Source organism: Triplophysa dalaica, chromosome 6 (genome assembly GCF_015846415.1).
Source record: "Triplophysa dalaica isolate WHDGS20190420 chromosome 6, ASM1584641v1, whole genome shotgun sequence".
NCBI classification, from domain to species: Eukaryota; Metazoa; Chordata; class Actinopteri; order Cypriniformes; family Nemacheilidae; genus Triplophysa; species Triplophysa dalaica.
Window position 1 is genome coordinate 8,464,740 of NC_079547.1, and position 27,907 is coordinate 8,492,646.

General features: G+C 38.2%; 1 protein-coding gene across 3 annotated transcripts; it reads left to right on the forward strand.

The window, feature by feature from the left end:
* Nucleotides 1-27,394, forward strand: scly (selenocysteine lyase). Of its 3 annotated transcripts, XM_056750234.1 has the most exons (13): nucleotides 1-97; nucleotides 604-747; nucleotides 822-931; nucleotides 1,006-1,106; nucleotides 10,894-11,077; nucleotides 11,330-11,457; nucleotides 12,274-12,435; nucleotides 12,523-12,629; nucleotides 12,737-12,773; nucleotides 20,355-20,438; nucleotides 20,533-20,635; nucleotides 26,225-26,300; nucleotides 26,854-27,394. In XM_056750234.1, the coding sequence occupies exons 2-13, from the start codon at nucleotides 611-613 to the stop codon at nucleotides 27,005-27,007; spliced, it is 1,383 nt and encodes a 460-aa protein (XP_056606212.1). In that variant the 5' UTR covers nucleotides 1-97; nucleotides 604-610; the 3' UTR covers nucleotides 27,008-27,394. The 3 variants fall into 3 exon arrangements, with proteins under 3 accessions (XP_056606212.1, XP_056606213.1, XP_056606214.1); XM_056750235.1 differs by lacking the exon at nucleotides 20,355-20,438; XM_056750236.1 differs by lacking the exons at nucleotides 26,225-26,300; nucleotides 26,854-27,394 and adding an exon at nucleotides 20,742-22,064.
* Nucleotides 27,395-27,907: the final 513 nt, after the last annotated feature.

The window sequence follows — 27,907 nt, forward strand, 5'->3', positions numbered from 1 at the left end:
GCGGGATTTAATGTTCTGAGTTTCCGGTTTAAAATTATTGGTAGAATGTCACATTGAACAGTAAATCATTGACAGCACACGCTGAAAAGTACAGAAGGTCAGTGAAATTATTGTGCATAATTATGAAAGTTGTCTTCCGTTATCTTCGTGATGGCGGTCCTTGTTAGTCGACTGGAAAGGCAGCTTAAAATAATTTTAGCATAGGCTAATACTGGCTAATTTACGCTAGTCACGTAGAAAACGCAGGCATATCTCCTCCTGTCCTAAATCTTAGACGTAAATGACAGATCTGTAAATCACGTGTGCTCTTTGTATCGTCATACATTAAAATAATTGCATTTTTTCTTATTCCAATTTCCAACTTGTTTAAGTGCTGTGGTTGTTAACTGAACATATCCACGTTTTAACAACTATGAAACCCCTCAGTTTTCAGCTGACATCTTGTGCATATGAACAATAAACTTGAAACTATACCTGCAATATATTTTGTACCAGTCTGACGTCAATGGTTTAGTATATATATTATACATTACATATTTTAGAGTTCTTAAAACCATGCCAAATTTTTGTATCACGTATTGGTGTGTTTATGATTCTTACCAGTGTGGATATGGCTGAAAAGGCTGACCCCTTTGTCATTCTGAATCATAATGTATGGGGAAACTCTTCAAATCACCCAGGGTCTGAACAGGATTGTCATCATCATGTTAACTTGGATAACCAAACTGTAGCTGATGAGTCAGAAAGGTAATGAAAAAAATAATTTAATCTGTCTCTCCAGAATGTACTGTAATTTGTTATAACTGCCTTTTGTGGTACAGAATATATATGGATTACAATGCCACCACTCCAGTCGATCCAGATGTTGTTAGAGCTGTCACCGAAGCTTTAACTGATGCGTGGGGAAATCCCAGCAGTAATTACTTGCCAGGTACAGTATGTGATTTTTTGCGACATACAGGTATCATCGAATCATACAGTCACATTGTTTGTCAATAATCATAGGTCTGAAAGCAAGAGACGCTGTTTACCATTCTAGAGACACCGTTGCAAGGATGGTCGGTGGCAAAGCATCGGACATTATATTTACATCAGGAGGAACTGAGGTGAGGGTAGAAATCAGTGTTGTCTGGGGGTCAACACTATTGTGACTGATTTCCTGCTTCTTTTCATTTATTGATTCACATATTTATTATTATGGCTAACTATATTATTGCCTTTCTGACATGCATTTGGCTGTGAATAATAAATTGACCAACAATCTTAATAAGCCTAAGAATCATAGACATAATTTGCGAAAAACGTCCTACTTTCCAAAGCGCCCACTGTTTGCCTTTGCTATCATCAGCCGTACTGACCATGAACACAAGGTTTTCTGTCAGACACTTTTTTCTTAACATGGGGAAAATACACATTTGTTTAAAGGTGAGGTGCCACAGATTTTCATGCATTCTGACTTGTTAAATGTTAAAGTGGCCGTCACAGTTTCTGCATATCTCATGTTAATCTGGAGTACTTACAGGATAGTATCGCAGCCTACCAATTCAGTTTGATCACATTTATAGTAGACACTAGGGGATGGGCGATATTGGCAAAAAAATGATTATCTCGATATATTCTTTGATTTTGCCGATAACGATAACCAAACAATATTTTAATTCCATCCTTAGAAAATGTGTTTGTAAGTCTTATATTGTACTGCTAGCTTCATTTTACAACATGCTAACAGAATATTGATTACTCGTAATAATAATAATAATGAAAACAATAAATTGAAGAGTTGTCTTGAGGTTTATTATTTTAAATGACAAGAAGAATTACAAAACAATGCTAAATGAAAATATTTTTTACATTACAATTTTAAATGTTTGCATTTATAAACAAATTAATCTCTTCAAGTTCTGTAAAATGTGTCAGAAAAGCAAAAAATAATTGGCAACCTCGCATTGGCGAGAGGTAGGGTTTGGATTTTCTGCTCGACCACAAATCCGTTGTTGTTGCAAAATGTAATACTTTGTGCGCCAGTGTATTGCAACATGCCTCAAACAACTTCAGCAGAGCTGTGTGACTTAAGTGTTTTTGTTCAGGCAGTGTATAACGTTGGTCTAACGTCTTCAGACGTTGCTTAAAACCAAATCGAAATCCATGTCTTTGGCGATGTATTTGCTGACTGCATTAGTTATGGCTTGCCATCTGTCACTTTTTTGTCATAAGGTACTTTTTTGCCAAATGATTCCCCCAATGTTTGCTGCTTGTTTATTTGCTTTTACCCTGTCTGCTAAAGATGGGTTGAGTTCAGTTGATTCCCAAAGATTTTCATATTTGTCGTACTTTTGGCGATGGCTCGTTCGAAGATGGTGAAAAAGATTTTGACGCCTAAGTGACCTTCGGTAACGTTTGCAGATTGGTGTTTTATGAATAACGTCTTCGCTTTCAAACCAAACCACCTCCATGCTAATGATGACGACCCACGTCTGGCCATTAAATCACTTAAATAGCATTGGTTGCGAGGTTGTTGGTGTTTGAATATTTTCTCTCCCTGTTTTCTTGCTCATCTTTAACTTCTGTCATAGAGACCTCATGGATGCGCTGCTTTGCCACGCTCTGAATGTGTGAACGTACAAGAACGCAGTGAATTCATGGACAGTGAATGCAGATTTTTTATTGGTTATTAAAAGTGAGTGACATACTCGATAATGTGATTACGCACATCATTAAAACAACATTTAAGATATCGTTGCATATAGGGATGCACCGAATATTCGGCCACCGAAAATTTTCGGCTGAAAATGGCCCAAAAGTGCATTTTCGGTTTTCGGCCGAAAGACTTCTATCACCGAAACAATACGGCCGAAATGTTGTGATGACACAAACAGATACAGCTCCTTTGATGCATCTGTAGCGGACGTTATTCCTTTAATCGCAGCACTAAAGCGTCTCCTAAATTGCATGCACCCTCAGGGCTCTAGAGTGCGACCAATATTCCTTTACTTGTGTGAACCAGAGGTCGCGTAATCCGAAAGATTCTTTGTCATTGACAGATTTTTTTTACCAGTGACTGAAAAATCTGATGGCCGCCCGTCATTCTGGCAGATTACAATGAGGGCAATTTTTAAACACCCGTTTCCCTTCAGCGGGATATGCTCGTGAAGCTACCTACGTGTCGTTGTCATTTGACTGACTAGACATGTGATGCGATTTGGGAAAACCCGTCGGATGTCGCGCTGGGACGCGGGAAAGACAGTTCACCTATCAAAGTAAACCACATAACATGAAGAATGAATAAGTATTAATGCACATTTTCCGCCAGTCCTGTGTAAACTATGGCATGCAAAGTTGTTTTATAAAATGTTTTCGCGAAGTGACAAAGCCCCCATATACAGCACCAGGAGTTATGCCCGCTCCACTGCTCACGCGAGCCGGACCGCGATCGCAAAATATACGAGAGATGATCAAAAGTCCAGACACTATGCACATGATAAACAGCGTAAAACTTGCTTCACTGCTTATTAGTTGTTGTCCGTAATGTTTCCTCGTGTTGTGATAATGGCAGAGCTCTCGTTCTTTAAATGTGCGCTGCACCATTTTCCTTACTTTCGTTTTATTCTGACGGTTTTGTCCAGTATTTTTATAGACTTCAACACTAGGAAATGTTTTTATTAGAGTAAGTCTCTTACCACTGTAAAGTGTTTTTTACTTGTGATACTGGACTGTTGGGCTTTTATTTTCATAACTTAAGTTTAAACACGTTTTTCTCCAAATTCCCTTCCTGAACATCATAGCGCTTCAGACGACAGAATAAGTTGGTTATTCTATTCTTACGCTACTTATTATCAACTTTAGACATCTGCAATTCTTGGTGCATTTGTTGTTGTTAAAGTTCTACAGTTAACATATGGGCTATGGGAGTCTTTGTTTTGAGACACTATTATGTTGAAGGCCTAAGGAAAAAAATATTTTTGTATCTTTAAGCAGTTGCATTTGTTCTGAATGCACTATCTTGTAGTAGTCCTACAGAGAATTTTTTTTAAATGCACTTGACCTAAATGCATTTTGTTTTCATGAGAGAACATTTAATTGTACAACTTTTCAGCAGGCCAGTAGGCCTGTACATTATTATTTAATATACAAATTAGTGGGGTCAAGTTAAACATCTTTGTTGAATTTTATTTTATACTGTGCATTGTTGCAATGTGTTAAATAAATATTTGCATGATTTGTAATTGATTTATTCTTTGAAACTTTACTATTTATGTAATTGCAATGCCTTGATTTTAGTAAAGTTAGTACACAGTCATAGCCATAAATGCAAGGGTACTAATAATTGGCATAATCTCTTTCGGTGTTTCGGTTTTCGGCCTTGGTTTCCTCTTTTTCGGTTCGGCCAAGAATTTTCCTTTCGGTGCATCCCTAGTATGATATATCTCGCACACCCCTTATAGACACATACACCTGTACGATTATTTCCGAAACATATGACGCATGCGTGGAGGATGGGGTGTGAAACTATGTTCCATGTACGCACCCATTTCCAACAAAGATCACGCCATCTATCAGTTTCAAACGATCTCCAAATCCAACGGTATATCCATAACACTGAAATGCAGTCAACAAACAAACACGGCTGAACATCGCGAATGCAGTGCTCTCTCTCTCTTGCTCCAGCAGGTTGACATGTGTGCATACTCCTCCCGCTCTGGTTGGTTGGCGCGTGGACATGCTCTTTCACGTGGCTCTATACGGGGCATTATGCATTCATGAAAGCAAAATAAATGCGTGGCTTCATTCGCGCTATGAACGAGCTGCTTGCAGATTTATTGTCGTAGCACAATAAATGCAATGAAGTGTCATTTTTAGTCATGAGAATAAACTGTTTTTAAGTGTAATGTACCGCAGTCAAGTGTGCAGTTTGGGAGCCCAGAGAGCTTTCACTATCATAATAATGGGAAATGAAAACCCAAAAGTAAACTATGAATATAAATCAGACTTCATTAATTAAACTGAACATCAGGGGGGTATTCCAGAAAGCTGATAATGTGACTTACCCCGGTAAATTTAAGGGTTTTCCTGTAGCTCAGTGTAACACTGGCAAACGCATCCAAAATATTTTTTTGCTTTGGACGGCAATCAGATCTGGCTTTGAACTCGTCATACAGAGCTCTGTAGTGCCGACTTAAATGATTAAACAAATTAGTTGTGTTTCCGCGTGTTGTGGCAACTACTGCACGGCACTCCCGACAAAGTACCTGTTTTTGGTCAACATCCTTTCTGTAGCCAAAATATTTCCAAATAATTGACGATGCGCTTCTTTTTGCGACCAAGTCGTCCATTTCGGTGCTTTTCTCCCGTTCCTCGCTCATTTCGCCATGCGCACAAATGCATAGGCTGCGTGTCAAAAACGTGAAGCAACAACATGTGCTTTGTAAAAAAAAAAAAGCGCCCATAAATCATAATTCATTACTTTATATCAGGCAAATATAGAAAAAAAACGTTCCCTGCATCGCACCTCGTGCGATGTGACTATTGCGCATGCGTACATCGCGATATCGATGCTAAAACGATATATCGTGCAGCCTTAATTCCCTCTTATATAAAAAAAGCTTGGGTTAAAATTGTGATTTTAATTCATGCCTCCTTTAAAACTGGTTTACTAAATCCAATATTGGGACACTCATAATATTGTTGGCATATTTGATAAATTGACAGTATTTACATCATGCGTAAATACTCTTTTGGAACTGAATTAGTCGATGTAAATAATGCAATCTGCAGCCTTTGTTCTGTGAGGATCACATAGAGTAGTGTTTCCCATGCATTAATTAGACTAACAAACCATTTTTTTATACTCATAACAACTTATCATTGTGTTGTCTGTTAGAGGTGTGAACCTACACTGTTGTCACGGTTCGGTTCGATTACGATTATCATGTCATCGATTCGGTTCAATTCGATATCACGATGCATTGACGATGCATTGGCGTCTCAAATTTCAATTTTACTAGTTCACAAATTGTTGTCAATAGATACAGGCAGTATGAACTGAAACTGTAATTTTACCTGCTCTAATTTGACTATCAAACAAAACTCAAGTCTGGTCTTTAGCATTTGTGGTATTACCCCTGGCGCATGGGCGTAAATCTCATTTAACAGTAGTGGGCTGAGAATACACATAAAAATTCTCAAGAGCAATTTTTGAATGGGACACAAAGAATACAGTCAAAATTGTACAAACTACGACACAAAGGGACAATATGCATTACGTTCATAGGTTTATCATGCAGATTTGCAGTCATATTACAACTGAACTGAACTTTCACATACTGTAATACAAGTGAACAAAAAAGCTTCATACCATTTATATTTTTTATCGCTGTTGTGAAGACAGGAAACAAATATAAAATCACAATACCCATGATACTACATGTTAAAAATGAGTCACTTTTTAAACGCATGTTATCCTGATCTATACTGCAACATCGTCTGATAAAGTCACCATACATCGACATTACTGAGTGGTTGTTATTTTCCCCTGTAGTGCACTGCCTCCGCCAACAAACTTAGTTCACGTTCGTGTACCCAAACAAACAATCAGTAACAGTGACAGATGCTTAAAGTCTGTGTTGTACTCGTTGATGAATCGCCCTAGTTTCAGTAAACTGAATGTTTAGCTTATCCGCCACGAACATACTGCACAAAACAGATGCTGAGAAGGTCGCCAAAAATAAAACAATGCATGGGAAACGGCTTCGGCGTGTTAGTTGTGTGTGACGTCCTTTGAAACAAGCTAACGTTAACTCGCTAACGTTTACTAGCTAAGTAAGTTTTAATCGCTTACATAGCAGATTCATGTAAAATACATCAGTAATCAGCATTTTTTGCAACAACTAATTTATTAATGAATCAGCATCAACTATATTAAAGAGAATCACTTCATTTAAAGTGAATAAAATAGCCTTCTTACTAGAGTTCAACAACCACGGATGAACTGATCGCATACCTGACTTAAATATGTTCCGCAATGCGCAGGTGAGATGAACGCGGAGAGCAGGCAGTGCACAATTAGTTTAGGTAAACATAAACATATATATGACAATAGAGAATACGAGTTTATTTGATTTGAGGAGGGGACAACCCTCGGATGTTGGGGGAAGTGTCCCCTCCATCCCCCCGGGATTTACGGCCATGCCCCTGTGTGTTTTATTTGTGCGTGACAAGATTTACACACAGTTTGTGTCCTGTCCTGGTCGTGCTTACCGCATTTTTCATAAAAGCCGAAATGTGCACCGAGTAATTGGAGCATTTTTGATTAAAGCACGTATGCGACATGACGTCAGAAAAACGTGAGTACGTAATAACCGGTTATCGTCTGTAACTGAACCGATACCGAATCGTCTTCGTTTGCATCGCGATGCATCGTAAAAACTATTAATTTCGACACCCCTATTGTCTGTTTCCCATATCGATTTATTCGTTGCGGCCTACCACACTGTCAACACTGGCTGTCATGAATAGACTTTAATGATTCCCAATTACATTTTTATTTTACTATTTAAAACATATTAATTCATTCTACAGTTGCGATCGCTCAGCGCCTCTGTCTCTCTCTCTCATGTTGCATGCAGCGCCTCTTTCACATGACAGTGTGACGAACGAATTAAAGGAAAAGTTCATCTCAAAATCGAAATTGTGTAATTTTTTTACTCACCCACATTACGTTAACATTGTTAAATTGGTCCATCCACTCATAGTAGCACAATTGAATATGTTTGAAGCGACAACAATACTTGAACGACTTTAATTAATATATTCTCCTCTGTCTTGTCAGTCTATGGTGCGTGTTCACGAGAGCACTTCGACGCATGCACATTGGTTGGGCAAAAAAGTGCAAGTTTTCTTCAATATCGAAATCATCAGACATTTTGCAGAGATCAGCTTATATACAGCATCCGTCTGCTTATATACATCGGCGTCTGCCCCCACTAAATGCGCATGCGTCAAAGTGCTCTCGGGAACGTGCTCTGAGCATTGATGGACCAATTTAACAATGTCTTTAGTACTTTCCTGAACCTTGACAAAAGCTATAACCATGATATCTATGAGAAATCTCTCGGATGTCATCTAAAATAGCTTTATTTGTGTTCCGAAGACGCCAGGAGGTCTAAAAAAACTTGTTGTGGGTGTGTAAAAAAGGACACAATTTTGATTTTGAGATTAACTTTTCCTTTAAAAGGTAAGTCGGCTGTGTTTTCAATGCTGTGTACTTGCCTTACCACATAAATGTAAGCAGTCACAGATGGCTGATTGAGTTATCATGACTTAACTAAAGGTAAGCAGAGTTTCCCACACACCCTTTCTCTATGTGCTTGTTGTGCGAGCTCTCGCCCTCCCTATGGTGTGGTGTGTGCGTGTGTTCTATAGTTGTAACTCCGTGTAACAGCAACAGTGTATTCTCTTAAATTTCTGAATTTGCGGCAAATTGTCTGCGCTATACTCTATATCACGATCAACATCAGTAAAGGCTGTTCGCTGCTCGAGACAAACAAGTAATATTGCCAAAATTCCCTATTATGTTTGCTCTTCATTGTAAAGTCATGATGATTCTTTCAGACGATGCTGCGTTTTTCAAATACGGGTTTAAGCAGCAGTAAACATGAGATGTTATTGGGTCGTGTTTAGTCACTATTTTATACCCCTTTAATGTCTAACAACAGAACAGATAAAGTGAAAATAGTTCTGTTAAAAACAATATAATAGTCCCTTTCACACATGGGTCATTCTATAATTAGGGGTACATTTCAAGTCCATTGGTTGTATTTGTAATTTTTACTGAATATTCACTTCAAGCAATGATCACTTTTATATTAGGGAACATTCCTCTTTATTTCATGCATAAAAGTCAACCAGTTCCAAGAGTTAATTAGGAGAAAATGCATATGCTGTACTGGAAATAACAGTTTTTGTGCTGTCCAATTTGCTAAAAGTCAAGTTTTGCATTTCAAATTGACACTACAATACATGTTTTTGTATATTATTTTCATCATTATTTGTTAAAAATAATCATTAAAACAAGGCAAATGTGTTAAAAACTAATTCACTTGTTTATTTCTATTAAATTATTAACTTTGTGTGTGTCCGAGAAATCTTTGTCAACTTTGTTACCCATTGACAAAACCCCTATAAATCAGCAATGGTTTGTTCCAAAGTCACATGTCCAACATCATGTGATGTCACGACCTTCAGTGGCAGGAATTTTAAATACAGTGTGGTAAATTTCTACTTCTCCTCTTCAATTTTTTATCATTATTATTGTCTACACATAGAGTAGATGAATTGCTCATCAACTGTGTTATCAACATGGTCTTGTGTACTTACTTTAGATATTATATTTACAAAAATGTAGATAAAATATATAAAAACACTAGTTGATTAAGGTAATGTGGGGACATGTTCAAGGTCTGCAGTTAGCACAAGGCCCTAAAATGGAAGAAATGTCAACTGTGTTACTTGTCAACTGGGTTACCCATCAAGTGTAACACAGTTGACAGGGATTAACACGGTTGACAATGTTGGCTGGGTTTCTTGTCATAGTTTATGCCTATATTGAGTATTGTTGATTAAAACATACATTAACTATTGTTATAACACAGGAATGACATGGTAAAATATGAAAAAGGTTTTATTTTAAAGAAAGGTTTCTCTTTTTCTCCTAATGCATCCTGTCAACCGTGTTACTTCTGTCAGGTGTGTGACTTTATCTGTCAATTGTGTTACGTGTGATTTTTGTGTCATAAATCTTTAATTGAAGGCTAAAATTTTATAAAAATGATAAAAAGGACATCTCTAGAGTGAACAGTATACATAAAGACGTTGAATAACTCTAAATTCAGTGTAATGGAGAATTATGTTGAAAAAATATCCATTGATGATAGTATACCAAAGAATATTTGTTATTCAGTTTAAAATTCATATTTTTTAAATCAGTTAGACATACAACCTCAAACCCCCTGGTGAATAGACTCAATAACTTTCAAACAAATGTTTTATCATATGTGTAGTACTTCAGTTATTTCTTCTATGACACCACTTTTGTCTGTAACACAGTTGACAAAACAATTAATCAAATACTTATTTTCATTTAAATATTTAAAAAGTAATTTGAGCTAAGCTTGGCAACTAATGAATTTAGAACAATATGGGGGTATATTATGGAAACAACTAGATTATTTTGTAGAAAAGCACACTGATTTCTTCACTTTTTTGTTGACCTGAAATGTACCCCTAATTATAGAATGACCCACATACAGTCTTTTTTTTACATTTACATACTGGTAAATTGCAAATAAAATGTCTTACCGGTAACTTAACGGAATGCCATTGCTTGTGTGGACGGCAAATTTGTGTATTTACTATAAATTTACCAGGATGACTTTACCAGTAATTTACCAGCATAGGTTTGTGAAAAAGGGCTAATGTGATCAGAGAGTAATTCAATTCAAGTTTATTTATATAGCGCTTTTCACAATGTGCATTGTTCCAAAGCAGCTTTACAGGAGCAAATTAAAAAAACTGAAAAACACAGAAGGTAAAACACAGCACAGTGCATGGTGTTTATAGAACAAGCAAGATCATTCTAATAAATAATATCAATTAAATAAATAAATGCAGTCTCCCAACACTGCCCAACACTTTAGAAGTGAAATAGATTTCAAGTGCTAAAACTAGTGCAAACACGACATGATGGCATCACAGATATGCTTATTATTTGTGTGACGTCATCAGCACCATTGTCTCTCAAAATCCAGAGGGAAACACTGAGGAGCATGAAGAGTTGTGTTGAAACACTGATGTAAATTTCACGTTTTCTTATTGTGACATTTTTCCATTGACCTTCAGGCCAATAATTTGGTGTTTCACACAGCAGTGGAGCACTTCGGGAAATGTATGAATTCTTCAGGGGGAAACGCAAACATCCAGAAGCTGAATAGAAGAGGGTCCCTCCCCCATATCATCACTTCAAATGTGGAGCATGACTCCATCAAGATCACAGCTGAATACTTGTTAAAAGATGGCAAAGCAGGTTAGATTTCTTACAAAAACTATTATGTAAAGACATTGTTCTCCTACGGTTTTGTCTTTATGAATAATGCTTGATTAGAATTTCCTACTTTTCTTTTTGTCTGACATAATCCAGGATTTTGCAATTAACACCGTGTTACATAAAATGTCCTTTTCATTTTCCTTTTGCTTTTCTACTTTTTCTAAAACAAAGAAAAAATATCATTGTGGTGTAGTTGGAACTGACTTTGACTTGATTGGATTCTTGTTGTAGATGTCACGTTTGTGCCCATTTCCAAGGTGACTGCACGGGTGGAGGTAGAGGATGTCATTGCAGCGATTCGTCCCACCACATGCTTGGTGTCAGTTATGCTGGCCAACAATGAGACGGGCATCATTATGGTAGGCGTGTTGCCTTGACAATAACCCTGCCATTGTTCAGATCTATGTAAAAAATAACATGTAATCATTGTGACATTTTTTAATATATATTATTGTATGCTTTTTTTATTAATTTGTTGCCATATTCAAAATAAGATTTAAAATATACCATTTTCATGTTTTTTATTGTGCATTCCAGTTAATACCAATCAAACAGTTTGTTTTTTATTGTTTTTATTAAGTAACAATATCTTAAAAAATACAGCTAACAAATACAATAAAACACAGCAATGACATGATAACACAATAAACATGATTTTTTTAAATAAAAAAGAGGTATCTTTTATGTTCATATATATTAATATATATATAGATATATATAGATATATAGATATATAGATATATAAAGTATACCGTAGGTTCAGCTAATTGCAAGCATTTTGCCTGTCTCATAAACAGTTAGCACCTAGTCTTCATGGATAAGCTCATTGTCATGAAATCTTTCTAAATGTTTACGTTTAAGGCAGACTGCCGGTGTTACAGCAATTTTAGGATTGTTGTGAGTTGGTCTTAATGATTTAGGAGTCCTCTTCACTACTCCCAACTTCTCACAGGTTTAGGAGCTAGATTTAGCACTTAAACGCTTTGTGAAATACTCTTAGCACAAAAATTTAGGAGTCGTAAAATAAGGACTGACACACCCAATATTTTTAAGAGTTTCTCCTAAATCGGGATGTTTGGAGCTACTTTTAGCCTTAAGATGTTTTGTGAATACAGACACAGTTTTTTACTAGGATTTTGCATGAACTGCCAATTAAAATATATTTTTTTCAACAGCCAATTAAAGACATTTGTCAGAGGGTTAAGGAGATAAACAAACAGAGGGCTGTGTCAACTCCCACAATCTTCCTGCACACTGATGCAGCCCAGGCTATTGGAAAGATAAGAGTGAATGCACAAGATCTGGGAGTGGACTACATTACGATTGTAGGGCACAAGGTAAGTAACAAGAGATGATGTTCATATATTATCTCTCTCCGAGCAAAGCAAATTAGAGATCACTATTCTGTCGATCATACGTTCCAGTTTTATGGCCCTCGAATCGGGGCTTTGTTTGTGAATGATCCTGGAACCAAAACCCCTGTGTACCCACTACTTTTTGGAGGAGGACAAGAGCGCAATTTCAGACCAGGGTATGATATGGTTTATTGTGTATGGTTTCATGCATATGTGATTTAGTCATTAGTTATTATACAGCCTATTACTGACTGAAATGAATATTGTTATCTCTGTTTCTCAGAACTGAAAACACAGCAATGATAGCTGGGCTTGGAAAGGTAAAACCCATCTTATTACAGTCAGTATAAGTATATCACTATCTTCTAGAGTGTCATGCTGTACGTTGCCAGTCAAAAGGCTGGACACACTGGACAGACAATATTTTGATTATCCTAAAATCGTTTCATCTCAAGGCATATGCTTCACTATAAAAAATGTATTTGGTGCACAAATAAAATAACTAAGTAATATGTGCTTTATGTATAAGACTTTTGATTTGATCAGTTGGACCAGATAGTGGGGAATGGAATCAATGAATCACCCAGTATACATGAAAACTCTATTAGTACAGTACAAAAGTTGGTTGTGAGAATGCAATGGTGAAGAGCTGTTATTTACCCAAGAAGCAAACAAAAACTTATCGAACTAAACTAAAGTGTATACATAAAAAAAAAAAAATGTTTAATAACTATATCATTTCCCAATCCAGTCTTATTTCACTCTAAAGTTTACACTCAAGGTCAGTATGTGATGCAATCGGAGCGGGATAGCTAATGCCATTGCATAATGTTAGCTAACGTTATTATTTTTATCGATTGGAAACGATTTATTCGTGCAGAATAGCCGTGCCAAAGCAATTTTATGTTTCAAACTGAGATGGCGAAAAAGAGGCCAAACTTCCGAACTTCCACTTTAATATACATTTTTAATGTTGTTGAATCCTTTGGCTCAACTAACTGTTAAACTGGTAAAGTCTCCAACTGTGCAGCTGATCTCACTCTACCTTATATGTTTTTCACACCCTGGATGTTATAATGTAACCCTCTTATTGCTGTAACCCTTCAACTAGACTGCCAGAGGGTTATTGTAAATGCATGTGCTCCCTGCGCAGCTTTTTCTGGGTGCCATCATGGTGGCAGTGGCGCTGATGGCTTGGGCCGTCATCACTGCTTGCAGCTATGCACTAAATGGTTAGGACAGGTCGGGTAGGTTATCTGTCAATCTATCTTTAGCGGTTTGGATAATTGTTCTACCCTGTAGATAACGTGGTGCGATGTGGCCTTCATTTCCGATATGCATTTTACACGACACAAGGTAGGGATTGGAGACATCATTATGTGATCGTGACGGTATCGTCTTTTTTTATGCCATAGCGCAGACAATTTGGAGAAAATTCAGAAATATGGGAAAATACAAGTACACACCGCACCAAACTCACTGGTAGATGGTAAGAAGAGCTTGCACACAGACACACTGAGCACATAGAGAATGTGTGTGTGGGAGATTTGTGGGAAACACTGCTAACCTTTCGCCAAATCCTGATAAAGTTGGTCAGCCATCTTCTCTGTCAGTAACATCTATGACTGTTGACAATTATGTGGAAAGGCAAGTACAAGGAGGAACGCATATTGAAAACACTGCCACATTTTAATTCGTTCACTGTCATGTGAGAGGGTGAGGCTTAGCGTTGAGGGCGGAGCTGAACATAACATGAGAGAGAGCGAGAGAGACGCTGAGAGTCAACACGCTTCTCACAACTGCAACATGTTTAAACTGTTAATTAAGGTCACAAAGGTCAGGTTTGACATCTCAGCTGGTCGGGAGATCCCAGATGTTTCCTTTCAGTGACATGATGGCAGCAGTCACCATACAGGAACTACTGGCAGACAACTCAGACATCAGCCTCACGCTGTTCACACACTCTCCACAACAACACCATAATCAGACATTACCTCTGCTGTCAAGTGCACACAGCTTCCATTGGACACATGCCCATCAGTCATGGCACAGGCCGATAAAAAATGTTCCTTGAACTTGAAAAGGAATTGCCAAGGCTGAACGTGCTTCTTCCTTGTCCTCACAGCCCCATGGGGGCTAGAACAGCCCAGATCTTCACACTGAACTGAAACTGTAAAAACCACATTCACCTAAAGAGGTCACTGTTCAACAAACGGTGTGACCAAACCCTTGACCACACACATGTAATGGATTGCGTGGAACATGGCCCACTCTGGAAGCCACACCTTATACACTGGTAAAATAAGTCATCTTTTGCAGAGTGTATACTTTACAAGTGAGAGTACATTAACGAAAGGCTTTGTCTACCTGAGTCAGCGTGGGTTTACTCTGGGTGCTCCATTTTCCTCCCACCGCCCAAAGACATGCAGGTTAGGTTGATTGAGGATTCCAAATTGACAGACGAACAGACTTGTGTATGGATTGACTGGTTCTAACAATGAATATAGCCCGAGAAGCTGAAATGACGTTAAGACTGAATAAAACAAACCAAAGACTTTGAAGAATGCTTTCATGAAAAGCTTGACAGCCGATCATCACTCAGAGGAGATGGACCACGCCCTGCACCTGCCATCAACTGCCAGTGCTAAAGATTCTCTTCACTAAAGACAATGATGCAGAACTAATGTCACATGGCCCCTTATGTGTAGCCCCACTCATAGAATCATATGACATTACACCCAAATCTAGCTGCATCCTGGGCTACACATAACACCACCTTCAAGATTTTAGAACTGTTAAAAAGAAATGCCCACTCATGTAAACGCTCAAAATGGTGCTATGAACACACCCAAGTGGCACCTGCGCTCCATCACATGCCTGAAATACACTCGCTCTCAGTTCCATCTGACAGCTGGATTCGCCAACCACTTCCTCAACACTGGTCTACACTGACACTGCGACCAAAACGAAAGGGGGGATTGCCTACACTAGCAGAACACGTCTCCTGCCAGAGCCTGAGCACCCAGATGATAAGAGCTGTTCTGCATTGCACAAGCCATCCAGCGATGTTCCATTCGCATCAGAGCACAGAGGTTAATCAGAGAGACCTGCCAGATCGCAGATCCCATGCACACAAAGGCACATGGCACAATGGTGAGACACGACACGCCCAGAGCAGGTGTTTTGTGGAAAACGACATGCCTGTCCCACTGCAACACTTTCAAGCTGGGTTCCCCAGACATCCCAACACAAGTGACAGCTTTCCTGATCAACCTAGCTATCGGGATCAACCTTCAAATTGCAGGGACTCACAAGAACTCCCTCAGAAAATTTCTAACCTGCATGGACATTCAAAGTCGACCAGTAAAAATTTAGGGATTTTGTGGCAACCGATATTCACCAACAACTCAACCGCCAATCCCCAGCATCGCTTCTGAGCCACAGCACCTCATGCGGCTACAGCGCCCTCATCACAGCCACTCACACTTGCTCCCCCTACAATATAGCTTTGTTAAAGCAGCTACTACCACACACCAGCGATGCTAAACCACCACTCACACCCCTACACCTCCCTATCATGATGTCCAACCTTGCTATCACACATAGCCTAAGCCGGCTCAACGACTTCACGTACATGCTACATCTGAAAGTCAACATCCTCTAGTTTGTTCCTGATAACCCCACAGTGCCACGGCTTTCAGCTTTCCAGGAACAAAGTGGGGTCATGCTGATGTATGCCCATTACGAACCATGCACCAGACACCATGGTATCAAAGCCACTAACAACAGACTGAGAAGTGGCGCACTGCCCTGGCATGCAGCGACAGAGCACATCAGAAGATATGTAGTTTGATACCAGCTCCAACCACAAACTTCAAATGACACAGCCTCACTACGACGGAAGGCAGCCACACTACCCCAGGCTCGGACCTCAAAATAGATTGTGTGTGACCTGTGCCCAGGTCAACAATGGGCAACTGTGACTTTTTACCATCATGTGCAAGCTCACCATGTGGGTAGAGTACCGCCCAGCAGCCCATGAGACAGACCACTGCATCACAGCACACATCCACATGTTCTTCAGGTTCAGACTGCCACTGATACCCATCTTAGACAGAAACACCCACTCCAGGACTGAGATTATGCCAGAGCTCCAGATAACTCCAGAGCATACAAACCTGTCTCCATTCTCCGAACCAATCTCAGCCTGCCAAGTATAACGAACCAATTGAACAACAATCAGTACACTGGAGAAGTATGTTTCTGTTAACATGAAAACTGGGACAGGAACATCCCCTTGTGCCCACCGCCATCAGAGAAACCTCAAACCAACCAACCTGTGTCTCTCTTCAATCTGCTCGCACATGCGATCCCACCATTAAGATCCAAATAACGATCGTCTGTTGAAGTTTACCTTTGAAATTCGTCACCAGATGGGGGGAATATGTAGAGCCTGGCATAGGTAAATTGTTGGATCTTGTGTCCGGATCATTAAATCCTCTTGGACCTCAACAGGACATTTACGACTCCTCCTGATATTCAAAGCGAGCAGAGGAGAAGTGAAAGGTTCAAGGTGGCCCTAACAGTGAGACTTGAGACCTGCAGCTGACCCAGAGACACATTTTTGGATGAAACCCGACCAAAACTGTCCTTTTCTATTGTGACGTGCCTGTGGAACATATGAAAATATTCCTGCTCTATTTCTCTCTTTGTCCCAACCAGGGATACCTGGCAGCATCCTGCCGGAGGCCACAATAGGCCCGGCGGACTAACTTCAATGTAACTTTTATGAAGTCTGCAGGCGGAGGACGTTTGTTTGCACCCTGAGAAGATGCAAGAATTCTGATCTTATATTTCATCTTAGCATCTTAAAGTTTTAAAACGTGATTTATTTAACTGATGTTCAGGGGCTTAAACTGCCATTCTCTCACAATCCCTCTTTCTCTTCTTCGTATGTTCCTCATTTTTCTGTGTATTATGTGTTTGCACGTATAAGTTGTGTATGGGCCTAATTTTTTGTTCACGTAAAGTTAGTTTTAAAAAATAACCATGTGTTCAATCCGGATAGTTTCTTTGCTTGCTCGTTATTTGGTCCCTTGATCTGTGATTGATCTATGATACCTTTCGAAGTTCTGTGAAGCATGTCGTAGCTGATTGCCTTGTGGTATGTGCTCCGACATATGGCGCTCTTGCATTCCGGGCGACCTGAGTTTGAGTCCCAGCTTGTGATCCAATCCACCTCCTCTATCACCCAATTTGCTTCCTGTCCTGACTCTCCTACTGCATTAATAAAGTCAAAATGCCAAAAATAAAACTTAAAAATAAAGTAGTTGTGTGAAGCAGAACTGTGTAGAGTATAATGTCACAGATGAATTTGCTGGACGAATATGTTCAAGTTGATGTTATTACTTCTGCGAATCAGATATTACCTTAAAAGTAGTTTGTTAATGACGATTATTACATTAAATACCTTGTTTCAATTATTTCGACCCTTATTGGACTTGTTGGAGATCTTACGTTAATCGTTTAAAGGGTGAGCAAGCTCACATTTAATGTTTTCAAATCGCTACATATAGATTACTATACATCTTGGTTGAGAATGTTATTTGGTGAGCAAAGCTCATCATTATTTTAGCAACACTGACATCCCTTACAGAGATGAGGAGAGGTGTCACGTGAGCTATTTTTGGCTCCTGCAAGATAAGCAGCGCTGCTGTGTTTTCATCTGCAGTGGTTTGATTTCCTTTGTAGTAAGATTCACCGGGGGTAAATTTCTTTGTTTGGTTAAACAAAGAGATTACTTAGTCGCGAAATAACAGTTGATAGTTTAATATTTGCGTAGGAGCTTCACTTTGGTCCTGTACTTAGCTGCTGCTACAGTAGATGTCATTTGGTGCACTTGAAAAAAATGTGCAGGCTAATACATTTTGACCAGCACTGACAAAGCCACTACAGTAGCTAACATAACATATTTAGATTTTAGAGATTGAAACATGAATGGTTATACATAAGCTATCCACATGTATGTACTTAGTGGATTTACAGTTGAAAGAAAAAGTATGTGAACCCTTTGGGCTTACTTGGATTTCTTCATAAATTGGTCATAAAATGTGTTCTGATCTTCATCTAAGTCACAACAATAGAGAAACACAGTCTGCTTAAACTAATGACGCACAAACATTATACGTTTTCATGTTTTTATTGAACACAACATGTAAACATTCATAGTGCAGGGTGGAAAAAGTATGTGAACCTTTGGGTTTAATAACTGGTTGACCCTCCTTTGGCAGCAATAATCTCAACCAAACGTTTCCTATAGTTGCAGATCAGACCTGCACAACGGTCAGGAGAAATTTTGGACCATTCCTCTTTACAAAAGTGTTTCAGTTCAGCAATATTCTTGGGATGTCTGGTGTGAATTGCTCTCTTGAGGTCATGCCACAGCATCTCAATCGGGTTGAGGTCAGGACTCTGACTGGGCCACTCCAGAAGGTGTATTTTCTTCTGTTGAAGCCATTCTGTTGTTGATTTACTTCTATGCTTTGGGTCGTTGTCCTGTTGCATCGTCCATCCTCTGTTAAGCTTCAGTTGGCGGACAGATGGTCTTAAGTTTTCCTCCAAAATGTCTTGATAAACTTTGGAATTCATTTTTCCATCGATGACAGTAATCCGTCCAGGGCCTGAGGCAGCAAAGCAGCCCCAAACCATGATGCCCCCTCCACCATATTTCACAGTTGGGATGAGGTTTTGATGTTGGTGTGCTGTGCCTTTTGTTCTCCACACATAGCTTTGTGTGTTCTTTCCAAACAACTCAATTTTGGTTTCATCTGTCCACAGAATGTTTTGCCAGCAGTGCTGTGGAACATCCAGGTGCTCTTTTGCAAACTTCAAAAATTTTAGCATTTGCCAGAGATTTCTGTAAGTGTTTAGCTGACACTCTAGGATTCTTCTTCACCTCATTGAGCATTCTTCGCTGTGGTCTTGCAGTCATCTTTACAGGACGACCAAGCCTAGGGAGTGTAGCAACAGTGCTGAACTTTCTCCATTTGTAGACAATCTGTCTTACCGTGGACACATGGACATCAAGGCTTTTAGATATACTTTTGTAGCCCTTTCCAGCTTTTTGTAAGTCAACAATTCTTGATCGTAGGTCTTCTGAGAGCTCTTTTGTGCAAAGCATGGTTCACATCAGACAACGCTTCTTCAGAACAGCAAACTCAAAACTGGTGTGTGTTTTTTATTGGACAGGCCAGCTTTAATCAACACATCCAATCTCATCACATTGATTGGACCCCAGGTTGGCTGACTCCTGGCTCCAATTAGCTCTTGGAGAAGTCATTAGCCTAGGGTTTCACATACTTTTTCCACCCTGCACTATGAATGTTTACATGTTGTGTTCAATAAAAACATGAAAACGTATAATGTCTGTGCGGTATTAGTTTAAGCAGACTCTGTTTCTCTATTGTTGTGACATAGATGAAGATCAGAACACATTTTATGACCAATTTATGAAGAAATCCAAGTAAGCCCAAAGGGTTCACATACTTTTTCTTTCAACTGTATAACGTTAAATAAGGTAATTAAAAAGCAGAGCAGAGAGTGAAGAATGTAGGTACGTGATAAAAAGCGTGGGAATTAAACAAAGAAAAATCTGCCTTGCAAATTAATTTGTGAACATATAACTAGTTTTGAAATAAAAAACAGCCCTTTTAGAACTATTTGAATGAATGAATGAATTATTAATTATGTATTTGTATTTAGAGTATTTTTTTATCTCAAATAGTGTATTTTTGTTTGGATAACAAAGAAAAAAAAATCCCATAGTGCCCAGAGTTTGTGTGTGTTGTAATTTATTTTACTAATTTTTTTTGGTTTGTGTGTTTCTTGTTTTTTGGGGAAAGGCTGCAGAATTAGTAAGCTTAAATCTAGATGCATACAAAGCCCATTTATTGGATATTAGATGCTACCTGGAACAGAAGCTTATAGTAAGTGCTTGTTTGTTTATTGTTGCTTGTTCAGAACACCTCCTGTAAAAAAAAGAGGGAACTTTATATAATATTCAACATTTACATTTTTCAGGCTGTTTTTGGAGAGGATAGGCTTAATTTTAACAGCCGTTTTCCTGGCTCAGACGTTTTACCCAACACTTGTAATGTGTCCATCCTGGGAAGAGGACTGGAGGGTGAGTGAAAGACACCTTTATAGCTTTAGTTTTATAGTATGTATACAATTTCACCTACATGTATAATGCTACATAGATTAGTCACAGATATGTTGTTTTATTCAAGGTCTGTTATGTGAACAGGGTTTTACGGCCCTGTGCCAGATCTCCGGGTTCAACATTTGGCTGTGAAAAGATTGTTCTTCCTTAAAAAAACTTATAGATATCAGGTTTGAGTTCAAAAGTTGAAAGAAACCTAGCTATCACTTGCAACCAAACTAACATTACTAGCCAATTTTAATTACAATGAGGCAGTTCTTTGAAAATGTACGGTTCAGATCCAGCTGCAACTGAGTGCTAAGCAGCATAGTCTGCCGGATAGAGTGTAAGTTTATCCTAGATCCAAACTCCCCACTTTCAGTAAAAACTCACCTTTGGGCAATCAAAAGGGGTCACCTTACCCCTACTTGCTCCCCGGGCGCTGCAGTGATAGCTGCCCACTGCTCTGGGTGTACGTGTGTTCACGACTTGCTGGACGAACAAACTACCAGCGAATCAACGAGGAAAAACCCCTTTCAACAAAGAATCCCACAGAAAGGAAGCCTCATTGAAGAAAACACAACAAAGTCGAGTAAAGCCTTCATATTCTGTAGCTGAACTGGTGTATATTTAATAAACTTACAATTATTTAAAACCTGCGTTATTTGCCGGAACAACAACCCTCATGTTCATGCGCTGCCGAGAGATAATGGAAGTTAGACATTAGCATTAATATCGTTGTCAATATGGATATTTCTTTTATAAAACCGCATCAGACCGCTTCAGAAGACGTTTATTTAACCGGATGTAGACATGTCGAGCAGTTCTTTTACCGATGGATGCACTTTTGGCCACTCTGCATCTCATGGTCACCTGCATCTCATTCCGGAGACAGGTACTTTGAGACCGTAATGGAAAACTTTTGCAGAAAATTTTGCTGTGCACGAGAGATATTTTGCTTGTGCAAGGTTACATTTTCCCAGGCCGGCTCCACGGAATCAGTAGCTTGGCCCACCCAGGCCCCAATGCCCCACGCCAAATAATTGATTTGAACATTTCAGCCAAAACATTTTAGAGAGTAGCAATTTTTTTTCTTTTTATAACTAAATACTTCTACATTACAACGGTAATATTTGAAACATTAATCCCCTTACATGATTTAATGATAAAGAGTTTGTGTAACACTTAAGCCTGTGTTCCCCATGTGTTTTGCCTTGTTCATTGTTTTCACCTGTCCCTCGTCATTGTTAATTAGTTCCGCACCTGATTCTGTTTTCCCTGAGTGTTTTCCCCGTGGATTTAAGCCCTGTGTGTTTCTTAGGTCTTTGTCGAGTATTGTATTGTAAACCCGGTTGTGTATCCCATGTTCTCCTGTTCCCGTGTCTGTTATCATTAAACCCCTTGGACTATACCTTTTGCGTCTCCCTTCGTCTTCATCCGTGTGCCGTTGATACAGTTTGGTTCCAAAATGAGATAACTCTGCTTAAACGTTTTTTCAAAAATCATGTTTTTTTATTCTGCATTCCAATTAATATCAATCAAATTGCAATTGGTTTATTTTGATTTAAGCCATAATAACTAAAAAATACAGCTAACTTACACAATGAAAACATGATAACATACTTAAAAACATGAGTTATCTCATTTTGGTGCCAAACTCTTCATATATTCTTCTCATCAAGCCTGACAACTCTAATATACACTCTGTAGTTATTACCAACAGGAAGTCTACTACTTAGGTCTGAAGGTGCATTTTGAAAGAAAACAAGCTCTGAATTAAAGGGACACGGCTAAAACGAATATTATCATTTGTTTTAGATGTAATGCAATGTGTATACAAGATTTAAGGTTAAAAAATGCTTTATTTTCCAAATACTGTGCATGTTTGTATCTCCTCTTTGCCCTCTGAAAAGCGAGGTGTGCTATGATTGGCCAGTTAACCAGTGCGTAGTGATTGGTCGAATACTGCAAGCGTGTGATGGAAATGTAACACCTCTTACCATATTTGGAACATAAGGTTCCAAAGCAATTGTACTGACCTTACTTGGGTACATTTGGGCGGTCTTAGTCAAATCATACCACGAACTGACATAAATTTGTGGGGGTGTGGTTACACAAGGTATTTCAGTCAGGTCTGGGTGAGCATTCGCTTTTAGATTGAATATAACTTTTATTCTGAACACTTTCATTTTTGCTATACATGCATGGGCAACTGATAACACACCAAGACACAGAAAGACACATATTCGTGCTATATGAACCCTTTAAGGCATACTTTAAGGAGAATCGTTCAATTAACACCAAACTTTGTCAACATAATGCCAAGATACTGAAGATGAATTTGGAAATTGATTTTGGATATTTTGAACGGTGTTGCCATGTCGATATTAACAGTAGAAAGGATGAATATTAAGAATACTAAGGCTTTCCACCAGATAGAGTAAGGATAAGAAATCATTTAATCCTAATCATCTTTCTGCTGTAATTGTTTGCAATATAAATTAACAAACAAACAAATACATAAAATAAGTTAACGCACTGTACTGGCAATATAGATTTATTTAATTATTAAAAAGTTATTGTTTTATAGGTCTACTTATGACGTTAACATTGTTTTTACATTAAAAAAACATCAAATCAATAAGTAAAAGGCTATTTTCTTCTCAGGTTTTGAGGCCGGCTCAAAAAACCCTCGGTTTTAATGGGCATGCGCCCCCACTGCTATGATTGGATAGCAGTTTGCGTAGTAAACTTAGTTGGAGCCTTCTTTGAATTTGGTTAGACATATAATGTTAGGTTACACATTAACAGGACATATCAAGTGATCTCTATCAAGCAATAGTGACGCTTAGTACAAATATGTTTTACTCACATAAGATTGCTGCACCATTCCTGTTCGATCCGATTTTGACGGCACAGCAATGCTTTTTAATTTTAGTCTCCCCGCAAATCCAGCGTGGACCTGAGCCTAGTTCACAAAGGAATCCACAGTGAAATGAAGCAAACAAATGTTTTACCCGCGTATGCTGGAACGTCATTAAAAATAAACTTCAACCACGCATTAACAATGTCGGAATCCAAAGGAAGGTTATGCAATGACTGTGTCCCTCCAAAACCATGCACTGCACAATATTTAGCGATCTTTAACAGCACGTTTATTGCTTGCTCGCTCTATTTGGTACTGCAGAACTTGTGTTTACTTCAGTGTTTACTACCAGTGGGCGGGGCTAAAGAAGTAGTAGTTGATATTCTTCCGTGTAGGCGGTGTTCAACCTATCTACACGTAAGTGATAAACATGTTGGCAATACTGTAGAAACATGTTAAAACATGTAAGCAACACTTAGCTAAGAGATGCTAACAACTAAGCGTTAACGTGTATTATTAAAGTGATAGTTCAACCAAAAATTGTAATTCTATCATCATTTACTTACCGTCTTGTCATTTCAAACCTTTGTCTTTTTCTTCTGCGGAACACAAAAGAAGATATTTGAAAGTCAGCATGAAATCAAACAGGAAAAGTTTTTCTAGTTGCAGTGATTATTATAAATGATTTATACATGCACACCATAATTTTTTTAAATTCCTTTGAACTTGTTATCTTTAAACAAAAACCTTAAGCTCCTCTCCCCCTCTCAACAACATCTCTTCAGCACATGACGTAAGCAAAAAAAAAAAGAGTAGGAATATACTAGCTGTCCAAGAGCCAGGCATCTTTAGCCCTCCCCTCCAGGCCCAAAAAAACAAAAACCAATCACAAAGGAAAGGGCAAAATACAGCTCCGCCCTACATTTGTTCCTATTTCAGAAGCAGTTTCACTCGGATATACGTCATGATACAGAAAAGATGTAAATCGCAACTTCCCTCTCATGATTACTTGAAGAAAGTTGGTAACCGAACAGCGCTGGCACCCATTAACGTTTAATCGTATGGACACAAAACCAATGCAAGTTAAAGGGGGCTGGTTAACAACAATTTTCAAAATATCATCTTTTGTGTTCTGCAGAAGAAAGTCAGTAATACAGGTTTGACATGAAAAGAGGATGAGTGCCATTATTGTGGCTGGGGACTTTAATAAAACTAACCTCACTCGCCAAGTCTGTTGTCCTCATGAGCATAAAAAAAATCTGGCATCCTTCCTGTACCTAAAAACAATAAGCTCTCTTGTCTGAATGACTATCGACCTGTGGCACTGACATCACTGGCTATGAAGGTCTTTGAGAGGCTAAATATAAAAAAACATCTGTTCTTCCATTCCGGATTAATATAAACCCTTTGCAGTTTGCATATCCCCCCAACAGATCCATAGAGGATGTCATTTCTCACATTCTGCACACTACTCTCACCCACGTTGACAACATGAACATTTTGTGACGCTGTTGTTAATATTATAGCTCAGTCTTTAACACTATAGATCCCCACAGACTGGACTCTAAGCTCAGGAACCTTGGTCTAAATACAGTGAGGGAACTAATTATTTGATCCCCAGCTGATTTTGTAAGTATGCCTGCATACAAAGAAATGAAGGGTCAATCATTTTTTGTTAGGTTTATTTCAACTGTCAGGACGCCATGGACATGCCCTTTCAACAAAAAGTCAAGATCTTCGCAACATATCATCACAAAGGTCTTAAGATTATACTGGCCAAATATGATGTTTATCTGTTGAAATATCTATTAGGAGTTAATCACAGTCATCATTGGGATCACCTATTGATGACTGTGATATTACCATGTAGATGTCTTTAGGCCAGGACTTTTTTTTAAATGTGTGAGGTTTGAAACATCAAACTTTGGCAGGCCGCCAAAGTCACATTCTCCCAGGAAAAGTCAGGAGAAACCACCTCAAAGCCAGAAAACCACACACGTTTATAGAACAAAATGTTGAAATATTAAATGAGGCATAAGCTCAGGAGAGGGGTAAAGCCAAAATAACAAACAAGAGGGAAACTAACTATTTTGGGGGGTAACTGTCTTACCCAAACAGACAGAAAATTAAGAAACATACAATATAATTCTTCCCTTACTTACCAAATACATCAGAAAAAGATTCAAACCAAAAAGATTGGCACCCTCTTCCTACAACTTCCAAGAAAGGGGAGAAAGGTCTAAAAAATATCAAATAAAAAGTACAATTACTTTTTACCAATATATAATTATTTTACAGCAATATTACAATTACATTTCCAATCTCACCCATTGCAATTCAGCATTCACAACTAATTGTTTAATTTATTATTTAACATTTTAAAATGAAAAAATCTTTAATTAAAATTATGTAAGCTGTTATTGTTAAACTTTATGTATTTATATTAAATACAGTATATACTTTGAATATACATATCACTGGATGAATATGCACATCTTACAATTTCAGTGTAAAAAAACAAACAGTTAAAGGATTGCATTGGTGCCACAAAAACCCATTAGGACCAAACATTATTAAAGTGTTTCCTTAACATTTTGCATGTTTGTTGGTCTGAAGTAGGTCAGGACTTGACCCTGCAGATTTGGAAAACACAAGAGCTCTTGTGAATTATTGATTTTTTAATTTACTTTTCTTTCCTGCTGTAGGGCGAAGAGTGTTGTCCACATGCAGGAGGTTGTTGGCTAGTGTTGGTGCTGCTTGCCACTCAGACAGAGGAGATCAGTAAGTAATCTGTATTTACAAAGAAATGAGTGACTTTTTAGGTCAGCAAATTGACAACAAAATGGAAAAACTGCAAATTTGACAATCCGCTTGTTAATTTGTGATGTAAAGAATACTGTTTCCCGATCCAGGCATCCACTCATTTCAATCAGGGTATTATTTCAACATAAAATTATTTATAAGCACTTTTTCGTTCATATAACATATTTACACAAAACCTTTATAATCTCAGATATCAGTATTTTAATAAATCATAAGAATATTCTGATGCGGTATATGACCTTCCATATATGGTGGTGCGTGACATCAGGCTTAATAAGCGGATAAGTACAACAACAGCTTTCTTCACAGATTGTTTCGCCTCTCACAATGACTCTACAAAGACAAAGAATACTGTTCTAATCAGTCTTTTTGTTAAGTTTCATTCTGGTTTGTGTAAAGTTTTTGTATCAAATGATCTATTTTCTGTGTGCAATTTTAATGTCAAACTACTGTTCTTCGGTTTAATTTAATTTTGACAAATAAAAGATTTCATATTCTGTTAATTCCCTAGGGCATCCTATATTCTTCTCAACTGTGGGATTCCATATGATGTGGCTACCAATGCTCTGAGAATAAGTGTGGGCAGAAGTACCTCCCGTGAAGATGTGGAAATTGTAGTGGAGGATCTGAGAGAAACCGTTGAGCAGCTGGAGAGAATGAACTAGTGCTGTTTTCCAGAATAACTCCTGTGGGATGGATTTTACATAGACAAAGTGAAATTGCGCTTGAACCAATAATGAATCTTAATCGAATGTTTTTGTTTTGCCTAAAGTTATGTGCTATAAGGATGAAGACAACATTTATTGTTGGAGAGTGTGTTAAAAGGACAGGGATCTGGGTAGCAGAATATTTAATGTAATGTAAAATGTACCTTCATTTATTGAGCTACTAGATATGTTGCTAATTAATATCAATAGTTTGGTAGCTTCAAATTTTTGCATATCACTATTGGCCTAGCTGTAGTCAGTTCAGGTCAGAGTTTAGGGATCTGTTTTAGATATTTGGGAAAGGTTGCAATTTTTGTTTTATAATAAATGACTCTTAAACCAGTATCCTAACTATCCTATCCATATTATGGAAACCTTTTAAAGGGTAACTCCACCAAAGAATGAGTTGTTCCACAACTAAGTAAGTAAAGAAATGGTTAAAATAGTCCATGTCACTTGACAATTTTCTTCTTTCGTCATGTCCAGAAGCTTCTGTCTCTGCTTAACATGCATGCATTGTGAACGCCGGCTCCTGTGTCTGCACTTCCCTTATTGGTCGCATGGTCTTCTGAACCCGCATTGTAGACAGATACGGAAAGGAGAAATTGTTGAAAAAAGCTGTTATTTTTGTTTTATTGCACACAAAACATACAGCAGTCTCTTCATAAAATGAAGATTTCGGTCTATTCAGAGTCACATGGACTATTTTAATCATGTATTTACCAACTCTGTGATATGGTTGTATGTTGCGTTGTTGTCTATGGGGGAGTCAGAAAGCTCTTGGACATCATCAAAACTATCTTAATTTGTGTTCCTAAACTGAACAGAGGTCTTAGGGTTGTGGAACTACTTAACGGT

Bases quoted from the DNA above. Each gene is read 5' to 3' on its own strand.
- scly (XM_056750234.1), top strand. From the start codon at position 611: ATGGCTGAAAAGGCTGACCCCTTTGTCATTCTGAATCATAATGTATGG. The intron at 11,078-11,329 runs GTTAGATTTCTT...TTCTTGTTGTAG, and splicing joins GTTAAAAGATGGCAAAGCAG to ATGTCACGTTTGTGCCCATT. The intron at 20,439-20,532 runs GTAAGTGCTTGT...TACATTTTTCAG, and splicing joins ACCTGGAACAGAAGCTTATA to GCTGTTTTTGGAGAGGATAG.